We start from the raw sequence: 12,589 nt of genomic DNA, 5'->3' as shown, positions 1-12,589 counted from the left end.
CAGCTGCCCTTTTGGATCTGACCACTGATCACTTGGAGACAAGAGGAAAGCTTGGATTGCATCTCAACAATTTTATTGACAACACCCAAAGAAGAGTTTCAGGTCTTTGCCCTTTAAACCATGGGTCACTTTTATCCTTTCTCAGCCCTCTTCAAGAAACATGTGTAAATATAAGTTGCTAAAACCCCACTTTTACACAGCTTAGTGCTTCAAAGAACACAAAGGAAATGAAAACAAAATAAATCGCTCAATCACAGCAAGTCTTCTAAATGCTTGCTTTCTATTTCAAAGAGCATTTGTTTGAAGTCAAATACAAGCAGAATAAACAAATTATACTTTTAATGCTTAGGACCTCATTCTGTTGTCATGGGCAAACATATGTAACAAGCTTACTTTTGACCCTTACTGTCAAAAGGTGATGGCCTTTACTGTTAGCATTAAACCTACCAGTCCTCTTGGCTCCAGGAAGCACACCAGTTCCCTTGGAAGCCTTCCTCACACTGTCTGAAGTGGCAAAAGCAGCTTCTATGAAGCTCCCTGATGCTCCCAAAGGACAAGCCACTAAGCTGTTTGTCCTTTTTCGTCTCCTTCAGTTCTTTTTTTTTTCTTGGTTCTAGTTTCTAGTTCTCAATTTGCTTCACTCAAGCTCCTGCCATTAGGCCTGGGAAACTACACGGACTGGTCCTTATCTTGCCTTTGTATCAGTGAGTCACCCGTGCTAATCAATTTAGGCTGAAAACAGTCACTCAAAGTTTTTCTGGATTGACTATTACACTGAGTAATCAGGTTAAGGTTTAACTTCAATTCCTTTTTTTGTAGTATTCATATAATCTTAAAATAGATGAACACACCTCTGAAAAGTTCCTTATGCATTTTTTTAGAGATTATACGTACAATTTTATCTCCCAATATCCAAATTTTTATTTTTCAGTATCATTTTCTGCTAAAGAGAACCATTCTTGTAGGAATGATAGATTCCACATCTGAGGCAAAAATGTATCAGACATGTCTGGAACAGAATAATGGAACAGGGGAGAATGGGTATATGATTATAGATTTAAAGAAAAAAAAAGACTGACAAGATCTTATAATTGCTGAGACTCTGTGTTCAGAACATGAGTTGGTCTTCAGAAGATATTCTACTAGTGTACATTTTTAAACTAAAACCCTACAAGGAAAATTTCTCTTGCTAGTCCCTGCCCCTAAGAGCAATCTCTGTAACAATTTCAATATAAGTGTAAGCATATATATGCAATCCACAAGTTTTAAAACCACAATTGGTAGTTTATTATATATATTTTTCTCTGACTGATGGCATTTTATGTTAACAGTCTTTTAAATATTATTTTTGCAGGCCTGGAGAGATGGCTCAGGCATTAAAGAGTACTTGCTGCTCTTACAGAGGACTACAGTTTGTTTCCCCAGGGGCCCAGATTGATGACTCACAACCCTCTAACTCCAGCTTCAGCGGCTCTATCACCCTCTCTGGCTTCTCTGGGTATTAGAACACTAACATACATGCAGACTTTCACATAAATATTTTTACGACAAAGTCTCATCACACAGTCTTGGCTGGCCTAGTATTCACTATATAGATAACTCTGGTCTTGAATTCAGAGATCTGAATGCTTTTGACTTTCAAGTGGTAGGATTAAAGGGGTACACCATCATGCACTGCTAAATAAATCTTTAAAAGATTTTTTTTTTCCAGTACTAGGAATTGAACCTAGAGCTTCACATGGGTGTCCAAGGGTCCTGAGCTGTGTCTCCAGACTTTTGTGTAGGAGTGGTTTTAAGACAGAATCTCACCAAGTTACCAAGTTACTCCGGCTAATGAAGAACGAAATTGTGATCCTTATCCTCAAGCAGCTGGGATACAGGTGTTCCAAAAGTCACATAACAGCTACTTTTAACATACAAGTATGTCTATGCTTTATAGTATTTTGGAGTTTATAACTTACATATTGAGCTTCTTTCAAATCTTTTTGCTGTGACCAAGAGATTTTGGCCCAAATGCTCACCAATTTCAGGGTTATGTACCAACAAAAAAACGAAACAAAACAAAACTAAACGGTTGAAATAGGGCTAATAAGGTTGCTGTATCTAATCTTCAAGCAGCTTATAAACTTAGAATTCAAATGTTGGGGGAGGGCATTCTTATCACCTTGTAAAATGTCCTGTTTTAAAATGTAAATACCAAAATCTTTCTAATCTCCCCTAGGTACATTTTTGGGGAGACTGCAAAAAGCCAATTTCCCCTCACCAGGAGGCAAACACCAGTGGTATAGACTACCCATCTAATCTCATGATCACCAATATTACATAAGCTTAAGAGACTCCGATGCATGGGGTCGCCGAGGTGGGGGGCGGGGAGGCGTTTAGACCTGAGTCACGGTTAAAGGAGTCAAAGGAGGTGGATATAGGAGAGGGCAAGGTGGCCATGTTACTGGGTCCTAATAATGGATTAATCGGAGTGTTGAGGTCCAAGAAACGAGATAAATGTTGTGTCCGCACAGTGAGAAGTGTGACACATTAAAGCTAAGCACAGCTATATTATGTTTCACACATCTTTTATAAATGCAAACCTTACACGGATTCACAGCATAAACCAGGAAAAAAATGTTTAAAAGGTCTGCAAGTGGTCCTGCAGGTCGGACCAGCCAGTGGGCCTGCAGCCCAGGTCACTGCGGGCCCTAAGGCGGCCACTGAGACTGGCCAGGGCTCCGCGGCGCTGTTCCCTATGTCCCCGGGCGGGCAGTGACGCGGTACCGCCCAGGGCGTCAGCGTGACCCGAGGCTCCGTGAACCCTGAACTCACCGCCCCAGCCGGCCGCACAGACCGGGGCAGGCGTTTTCTCGCGCACGGGGGTGGGGCTTTTTCAGGCTGCTAACTAAGATGGTGTCGGCTGGACTTCCCGGGACAGCCGCCTAGGCGGATCGAGCGAGGGCCAGCAGCGGAAAGGACCACCGAGCCCATTGTCCCGCCCAGAAAGGGCAGTGCGGAGCTCGCAAGTTCCAGACTCGAAGGGCCGAAGCACAGGCAAGTACGCCGTAAGGACCTAACAAATGTTTAAGAGAACGCCGAAAGCGCGGGGAGGCGGGCCTGACTCACTGTCACCATCTCGCGACAGCAAAGTGACGTCGCACAGCAAGCGCGTGGTCTAGTCTTTCACCTTTAGACTCCTCCGTTTATGGGCCTACTCCTTTAAGTGAGTGATGGACAGCGCTTTTATCCAATCATCTTCCTCGTCAACATCCAATCAGATTTAAACTTTCTTCAGCCGCCGGAGAAGTTGGAAGACTGGGGTCGGAAGAGAGCGAGCGAGTGAGTGAGCGAGCTCTTTGTCTCTCGCGAGATCGGAGAGAGCCAGGTTCTCAGGAAAAAACGCCTGAACTGATGTCCAGACTTCCCTAGTATGGTTTAAGAGACGTGGCCACAAACCAATGAAAGGGAAGAGAAGGTGGGATCTCTGCGTTCGCCGTGATAGAAGTACCGTTACAGGGCAGAGTTTTTGTCCAATCAACGCTTCTAGGCTTTGGGTCAGGTGACCATGAAGTGCGAGGGGCGGAGCTACAGCCTGGCGCGAGGAACCGTTAAGATAGACAACGAATATAACCAATGAGGTACTGGGATTAGGGCGTTGGGAACCCAATAACAGCGTCGGGGCGGGCGCCTTCCCGGAGCGCGGGGAGATGTAAAGACGGACAAATAGTTTTTCCAATGAGAAGGCTGAAGAGTGAATTAATTGACCAATGAGGTCTGCGGGGCGGGAGCCTTTGCCGCGGCGGAGTCCAAGATGGCGGCGTGCGAGTCCGCTGTGTGAAACGAGCGCGGGGTGGCGGGTTAGTCAGCTCCGCAGAGACGACCTCCGGCGACCCTCAACAATGAAAGGAAAGGAGCGCTCGCCGGTCAAGCCCAAGCGCTCCCGTGGCGGTGAGGACTCCAGTTCTCGTGGGGAGCGGAGCAAGAAGTTAGGGGGCTCCGGCGGCAGCAATGGGAGCAGCAGCGGGAAGACGGACAGCGGCGGGTCGCGGCGGAGCCTCCATCTGGACAAGTCCAGCAGCCGGGGCGGCAGCCGCGAGTACGAGACCGGCGGGGGCAGCTCCAGCAGCCGCTTGCACAGTTACAGCTCCCCGAGCACCAAAAATTCCTCAGGCGGGGGCGAGTCGCGCAGCAGCTCCCGGGGTGGAGGCGGGGAGTCACGTTCCTCCGGGGCCGCCTCCTCCGCGCCCGGCGGCGGGGACGGCGTGGAGTACAAGACCCTGAAGATCAGCGAGCTGGGGTCCCAGCTGAGCGACGAGGCGGTGGAGGACGGGCTGTTTCACGAGTTCAAACGCTTCGGTGATGTAAGTGTCAAAATCAGTCACCTCTCAGGGTCTGGCAGCGGGGATGAGCGGGTAGCCTTTGTGAACTTCCGGAGGCCAGAGGACGCGAGGGCGGCCAAGCATGCCAGAGGCCGCCTGGTGCTCTACGACCGGCCTCTGAAGATAGAAGCCGTGTACGTGAGCCGGCGTCGCAGCCGCTCCCCGTTAGACAAAGATGCTTACGCCCCGTCGTCCAGCGTGGTCGGGACGTCCGTCGGTAGCCACAGGCACGCCCCTGGAGGAGGGGGAGGTCAGAGGTCGCTTTCCCCTGGCGGTGCTGCTCTGGGATACAGAGACTACCGGTTGCAGCAGTTGGCCCTGGGTCGCCTGCCTCCTCCACCCCCGCCACCATTGCCCCGAGAGCTGGAAAGGGAACGAGACTATCCGTTCTATGACCGGGTGCGCCCGGCGTACAGCCTTGAGCCGAGGGTGGGAGCTGGAGCAGGTGCCGCTCCTTTCCGAGAAGTGGATGAGATCTCACCTGAGGATGATCAGCGTGCCAACCGGACACTTTTCTTGGGCAACTTAGATATCACTGTGACGGAAAATGATCTCAGAAGGGCTTTTGATCGTTTTGGAGTCATCACAGAAGTGGACATTAAGAGGCCTTCTCGAGGCCAGACCAGTACCTATGGCTTTCTCAAATTTGAGAATCTAGACATGTCTCACAGGGCCAAACTTGCAATGTCTGGCAAAATTATAATTCGGAATCCAATCAAGATTGGTTATGGTAAAGCCACACCCACTACCCGACTTTGGGTGGGTGGTCTGGGACCTTGGGTGCCTCTTGCTGCCCTGGCACGAGAATTTGATCGATTTGGCACCATTCGAACCATAGACTACCGTAAAGGTGACAGTTGGGCATATATACAGTATGAAAGCTTGGATGCAGCTCATGCTGCCTGGACCCATATGCGTGGATTCCCACTTGGTGGCCCAGATCGCCGCCTTAGGGTAGACTTTGCAGATACAGAACATCGTTACCAGCAGCAATATCTTCAGCCTCTGCCCTTGACCCATTATGAACTAGTGACAGATACTTTTGGACATCGAGCACCTGACCCTTTGAGGAGTGCTCGGGACAGGACACCACCCTTACTCTACAGAGATCGTGATAGGGACCTTTATACTGATTCTGACTGGGTGCCACCCCCACCACCGGTTCGAGAACGCAGTGCTCGTGCTGCAACTAGTGCTGTCACTGCTTATGAGCCACTGGATAGCTTGGATCGAAGGAGGGATGGCTGGTCATTGGACAGGGACAGAGGTGATCGGGACTTGCCCAGCAGCAGGGACCAGCCAAGGAAGCGAAGGCTGCCTGAGGAAAGTGGAGGACGGCATCTTGATAGATCACCTGAGAGTGAACGGCCTCGAAAGCAGCGTCACTGCACTCCTTCTCCTGACCGAAGTCCAGAACTGAGTAGTAACAGAGATCGCTACAACAGCGACAATGATCGATCATCTCGTCTTCTACTCTTGGAAAGGCCTTCCCCAGTCAGAGATAGACGGGGCAGTTTGGAGAAGAGCCAGAGCGACAAGCGAGACCGTAAAAACTCTGCATCAGCTGAACGGGATAGGAAGCACCGGACAGCTGCTCCCACAGAGGGAAAAAACCCTCTGAAAAAGGAAGACCGATCTGATGGCAATGCACCCAGTGCCAGCACTTCTTCATCAAAGCAGAAGCCACCTTCCCAGAAACAGGATGGAGGGACAACTCCTGTGGCAGCATCCTCTCCCAAACTCTGTTTGGCTTGGCAGGGCATGCTTCTACTGAAGAACAGCAACTTCCCTTCCAACATGCATCTATTGCAGGGTGACCTCCAAGTTGCGAGCAGTCTACTTGTGGAGGGCTCAACTGGAGGCAAAGTAGCCCAGCTCAAGATCACTCAGCGACTCCGTTTGGACCAGCCCAAGTTGGATGAAGTAACTCGACGCATCAAAGTGGCAGGGCCTAATGGTTATGCCATTCTCCTGGCTGTACCTGGAAGTTCAGACAGCCGATCCTCCTCTTCCTCAGCCACATCAGACACTGCCGCCTCTACTCAGAGGCCACTTAGGAACCTTGTGTCCTATTTAAAGCAAAAGCAGGCAGCTGGGGTGATCAGCCTCCCTGTGGGAGGCAATAAAGACAAGGAAAACACCGGGGTTCTTCATGCCTTCCCACCTTGTGAGTTCTCTCAGCAGTTCCTGGATTCCCCTGCCAAGGCACTGGCCAAATCTGAAGAAGATTACCTGGTCATGATCATTGTCCGTGGTGCGTCCTAAAGTCCATGTGTAACTTGTATTTACTACTTGACATGGTTCCTTGTTTTGTGATGTGTAATGGGATATAGCATCAGATGAAAATTTCTTTCAATTAGTTTAGTTGGTTTTTTTATATATATATTTTTGTAAACCTCCTTAAAGTAGATATTGGGACAGTTTAGTTATTAAGTGAAAGGGATGCCCTGAAGGTAGCGGGAAGATAGGTTGCTTTAATTAGGAGTTCTTACCCTCATAATTTTTCTTTTTCTTTAGTTAATTTTTTTGTTTTTCTTTTTCAATTTTGAGGCTTTTTTAAATCCTCAAAATGATAAAAACCACAATTTTTAAAATCATAATTTTGAGAAAAGAACCTTCTGAGATTTACTCTGTACTGAAAATGATTTGATTGGTGCATAGATAATTTAAACTAGAAGCATTGTGTGACTAAAATTTGATCAGGTGTTGCAAAGTCCAATTATTTTAATCAGGTATTTCTTTAAATATACAGTTTATTTCCAGAAAGTTTGCTTTAACATATCATTAGTTTTTGAGTTTTGTATCCCATGTTTGTAGCAGTAATTGGTGAAAGTTGAGGCTTGTGTTATAAACCATTTATATCTTAAACTGGTATGCAAGAAATGAGTAAATGCTTTTAAAATGAGAATTTGTTGGAAAGTTAGGTGCACAATAGTGTTCTTACTGACTGAGAGGCGTAGCTAATACAGTTCTATTGTGCATACTTAAAAACCAAAAATGAAGTTTTCTGTATCCACTTAAGAAATTTCTGGTTTCAGTAAGAGTTGTCTGCAGGCTTATAAGTAATCCTTTTATTTACCCTAGTAGACATTAATCAGATATCTAAATTACAGTTTTTAAAAGGTGATTGTAAAATGCTCTCAGTATATTTGAAGAAAATGCCTTCATTTTTTGTTGTTTTGTTTTTTTGTTGTTTTTTAATGTTTAAACAAGACTAGTGGCATTACATTGGTGACAGTGTTTTGAAAATCTTCGAAATTTAATGTTTGATATTTTTGACTGTTGCCTGGATGGAGAGGTTTGAGATTTCAGTGTTAGAAAACATTTTTTTTTTTTTTTTTTTAATTTTTTTTTGATTTTTCGTGTAATTAATTTACCTGCATAGGTCCCCCTCTAAGCCCTCTCCCCACAAAATAAAGAGCTGAGGATTTGACATCTGGTTTTTAATAAGGGCTTTTGTTATTTTATAATAATTTTTTTTGTTTTGTTTAATGTGCTCTTCTGCTACCACTTGTGATTTCTAAGGCCATTATTAGATATGACTTTTTTCCTCAATTTAAGTACTGAGGACTTCAACAGGGCCCAATATTTAGTTACGATTAGGAACTTGAGTTTTTGAATCATGGTCATTTTTCTATTCTGTGAATGTGACTTACTCAAAGCCTTGCAGAGCCCAACTGTTTTCTTTCTGTTATCAAAGCTCATTTGAAATAGCATTAGTAATAACCCAGAAAAAGTCACATAATTTTAGTTTTCCATTATGACTACATATAAAGCATGTCAGTATGAAAATCTTATCACTACATCATACTTTTTGTTTTTCACTATTTATGATTTTTATTTTAATTTGGAACTTTTTTTCAGAAAAAGAATGTACTAGGTTTCTGAGCACAAAGGTGTACAATACTGAAATCTTCCAACTAAGACTTTCGGTGTCTTTTGCCTCCAAAAATGCAACCTTTGGCTTGAAATAAGGCATCTATTTTGGAAACTGATGCAAGTGTAGTCTGTGTACATGGAGCTTAAGTACAGTTTTTAGTTATCTAGGTAGATTTTTCCAGTTTAAATAATTTCACTAGCCATTACTTTTCAGTTTTTTTTTTTTTTTTTTTTTTAAATAAGATAGATGGGCAAATGATTTCGCTGTTAGAGAGTGGTCTGTGAAATCTAATTTTACTATTAATCAAACGTGTTGTGATGGTTTGCTCCATGTTTATTTGAACCCTAATCTGACACTGCTACATTTTATTAGATCCGATCAATTAGTGCTTCAGTATTTTTGAAACAGTGGCTTGATGCCATTCCCAAATGTATGTATTATATAAATTAGTTTGGTGCTTACCCACAAAGTGCCATCTTATTTGTGTTGCCTACGCCTGTGCAGGTTCATAATATTTGTCAATTAGCCACTTAAACCTTCAGAATTTGATTGACAGCAAAGTCTAAATGTTTCTAATCTTATTAGCTATCAGAATCCCATATTGGATATTCTTTTAAAATTGTTAAAATTTTATTTTATGCATATGGGTGTTTTGCCTGCATATATGTCTGCGTATGACATGCTGGCTGCTCTCCAGAGGACCCAGGTTTGGTTCCCAGCACCTACTTAGTCCCTTGGGATCAAAATCCTCCGCTGGCCTCCCAGAATGTTCATTTTAACAGCCCCCCCCTTTTTTCTTTTTTCTTTTTAATTTAGTGCTTTAGTGTAACTGCTTTTTATCTTTTCAGAAACTCAATTAAAATGAATAGAAAGAAAATTTCTTAAGTATGCTATTGATGTGTTAAATATACTGGTAAAAATAAGATTAAAACATGATCACAGCTTCAAAGTTTATTGAAAGTTAAGCAATCATTTAGCTTCTAGCAAATGGTTCTACTTAATTGCGGACTAGTGTTTGCTGGTTGTAATAGAGGTTTTTTTCTGTAAAGAATTTTTCATACAGAAACCTAAATTTTTAATGTGTACTTGTACACTATCAAACTGAAGGTAGTTTTCCTTTCGGAATTAACCTATTAAATTGTACATCTTCTGGCTTCTATACGCGTTTGTTATATCCTGAAGGTGGTAAACTCCTTGTGACTGACTGGCTCACTAGATCATTTGATGCATAGCAGTAAAAGGTGTTTTTCAGAGTCAGGGTCATAGTTTATTTAAAAACTGTTAATGGGCAGATGTTCACTGACTTTTTCTTTAATCTTTTTTCTTTTTTTTTTTTTTTAATTAAGTTAGCTTTTTTAGCCGATAAAATTGCTCATTTTCCAGGCACAGCTTGAACTGCAGTTTGTATCCATATAAGAACCATTTATCAAAACTTCTGTAGTAACAGAATTATGAGATCTTCTATTGAAGAGGGCCTTAATGACTTTAAGTAAAAAAAAAAAAAAAGAATGGAGACAATTTCTGAACTTTTTTTCCCTCCTGTCTTTGTTACAAAGTCTGGTTTTGAAATAGGAGTAAGGTATGAGAACAAGAACCAGAGTTAGCCTTGCTAACTTTCTGGCTAGAGTGATGTTCTTAATAGTGGGAAATTATTTCAGGTAACTACAGTAAATGGTTAAGCTTGATGAAGAGTTCTTATGTGTATACCTTGAACAGAATTGAAAAGTATGAGTCCTGAAGTATTTTCTGACTGTTTAGCAAATTGTATGTGTGTTTTCCGAACAGAAAGTAACACCTGCTGTCTTTGGTAACATAGGTAAAGGTGGTTTGTAAATGGCTTTGTAGCTTTAACCCCTGTCTATCTAGTAATGGAGTAGTCTTTATTACTCCATATAAATAACAAAAATAAGCGTAGAGGGGTTAAAAGTTTGTCTAAACTCCGTCTTTCTGTTCCACTTTTTTAGTTATATTTAGAAGATATTGGTTAATTATAAAATCTGCTTTTTCCTGAACATTTGGCCATGCGTTAGTTTTTTTTTTTTTGAGGATAAACAATATTTTCAGTCCTCTAATCCTTGATAACAGTCTTTTAAAAGTCAAACCCTATTATTTTATTTGTTATTTGTGTGCTCATATAGTAAATTTATTTCAAGGTTTGTGCCAGTGGATATTATTGGTGCTTTTTGAAGTTAAAGTGGACTATCCAGAAAGGTCTTGTTAATACTATGTTCATCTATAATGGCATAGGGGAAATATATATATTTTTAATACTGTAAACGTTTGTACTGAATAACCTTTTTTTCCCCCTCCCGCAAGCAAAACTGGTGAACAGCGGATGAAGATACGGAATTCAAAGCTCTAATGGACCTTTTTGAAGAGAAGTGGCTTATGTGGAGTTTACATGGGCCTCTGATGGAAGAAAGCTAATCTGTTTAGTATTTTGTGCATTTTACTAAAATGGCAGCTTAACATTGTGTATCTGCTATTGTGATGCCAATGCCGGTGTTTTAAGTGGAAAAATGACCTCTTTGCTTTGTGCTGTGTACACAAGATTTCTGGAAAAGTAAAGAAAACCCTTTTTATGGCTCACACAGCTTAAAAGTAGCTGTCACTCAAACATGGGCTCACAGTTGAGCTGCTTTTGTTTTATTCTAAATAAATTGTTTCTTTTGAGGAAAATGTTTTTCTGCCTGGAAGTGAATTGACGGCAAACCTTGACCCCTTTGTTTGCAGCGGAGGGGGTACTTGCTGCTGCTCAGATCTTGTATGTCTTGAGCAAGAAGCAGGGAGATCATCAGTTTCATTTTGACTATCACGGTGTGTCAATTCTGAAGGATCATAGTGTTACAGTGACCCCCCCTTTGTTTGCAGTGAAGGGGATCCTTTGCTCAACACGATGAGGGTGCTGTTTGCTGGCATGCAAGAAGCCGGGGCAAGCACTCTAAGCCTCAACACAGTGCACGAGTTCGGGGGCTTTGCTGGTTTGAAGAGCCGGAGTTCCTGAAATTTAAGTTTTGATTTATTTTGTTCACCCATCACGTTTGGCTTTAGTTTCATTTTTTAATTTGAAGAAAAGTTTGAAATTGCATTATCTTGCACTTTTAACATTTGCACCAAATTGCCAAAAGAAGGAGAAATGCTCCGGTTGCCTTTTAAATGTTAATGATGATGTTAATAAAGCCTTTCCTGACACATTTGAGGAGCTCCTCCGTCTCCAGGGGCTTCTTACCAGAGTTATGCAGTGATGGGTTTAGTTCTGAATGGATGAAGAGTTCCTGAGCTAGCATTTGTAATTAGAACCGTTACTTGGTATCTGTGCCTTATTTGACCTGTGGTTCCACATGCCTTGGATGTGCATGCACCGTGACGGTTTCATAGGTTCGAACGCACACTCAGGCCCAGTCACTTCGGTTGGTAGTACAGATTGTGAGGAAAAAAATGGAGGCATCCTTAAGGAGGATTTTGTTTGCCTTTAGTTCCTGCATTATCCTGTACAGGGGCTCTTGAGCTTTGGAAGCCCGTTCCCAGTACAGGAGAAAAACTCCCCTGTTTGCAGCAGGATACATCGGTGCACAGTGACAACGCTGGAGTTCAAGAGGAAGCCAGCAATTCTGCAACTTTGGCTTCAGACACCATGGTTGTTTGCCAGTTTTAAAACTAATAGTTGCAGACGAAGACCACCTTGACATGCAGTCTTGTTGGGCTTGTTTTGAATTTTAACCTCGGATGGAAGAGCCCTAGTGCTGTCTTGTCTCCATGCGGGATGATGATAGGCAACAGGTGATTATCAACCAAGGATGCCACGATTATACTCTACAAGGTGGTGTTCCAGTGGTAAACAGCTGTTTAAACTTGTAAACAGGTAAGAGGGTTTTTTTAGAGGTCAAAAATATAATTACTAGGGTGAGGGCACTTAATGCTTCCGTTATGTTTCTCTTCTTGGAAGTCTTTAGACATTGCTGGTGTTAAGCTTCCTCCCCTCACTTAGATAATTACAAAATTCTGCAACTTTGTTCATGGTAACTCTCTTGTGTTTTATTTTAGAGTATATTTTGTTACCTGAAAAAAAATTTTTTTTTAATGTGGGAGCCAAAGTGTGTTAGCATTTGATTACAGACTTAAGCCTTGCTGTCTTATTTAAGTTTTTGACATTTGTCATTAACCTTAGTGTTCACCCTTCGTGGTGATTTAATGGTGCTAGAAGACTTATAGAACACAAGGTTTTTATTATTGGAAACGATAAATATTTTATCCAAAATGGTCTTATATTTATTTTCCTGTCCCTCAAAGAGGTTAATTATGAAATTTAGGCAACTGCAACTTGAGGGAAATGAATGGGCAGTGT

At 42.7% G+C, this 12,589-nt stretch overlaps 1 protein-coding gene across 1 annotated transcript; it reads left to right on the top strand.

Annotated features, from left to right (window-relative positions):
• Positions 1–2,896: 2,896 nt before the first annotated feature.
• Rbm15 (RNA binding motif protein 15) lies at positions 2,897–11,436 on the top strand. Its single transcript, XM_021195713.2, has 2 exons — positions 2,897–6,618; positions 10,561–11,436. The coding sequence occupies exons 1-2, from the start codon at positions 3,753–3,755 to the stop codon at positions 10,581–10,583; spliced, it is 2,889 nt and encodes a 962-aa protein (XP_021051372.1). The 5' UTR covers positions 2,897–3,752; the 3' UTR covers positions 10,584–11,436.
• The last annotated feature ends 1,153 nt before the right edge of the window (positions 11,437–12,589 follow it).

The sequence above is a fragment of the Mus pahari genome, chromosome 4 (genome assembly GCF_900095145.1).
Source record: "Mus pahari chromosome 4, PAHARI_EIJ_v1.1, whole genome shotgun sequence".
Classification (NCBI taxonomy): Eukaryota; Metazoa; Chordata; class Mammalia; order Rodentia; family Muridae; genus Mus; species Mus pahari.
Note: the sequence above shows the minus strand (reverse complement) of the source record. Positions and strands in the feature narration are given on the sequence as shown.

Coding starts and splice junctions, on each gene's coding strand:
- Rbm15 (XM_021195713.2), top strand. CDS start 3,753: ATGAGGTCTGCGGGGCGGGAGCCTTTGCCGCGGCGGAGTCCAAGATGG. Junction 6,619..10,560: donor GGTCATGATCATTGTCCGTG/GTGCGTCCTAAA, acceptor CCCTCCCGCAAG/CAAAACTGGTGAACAGCGGA.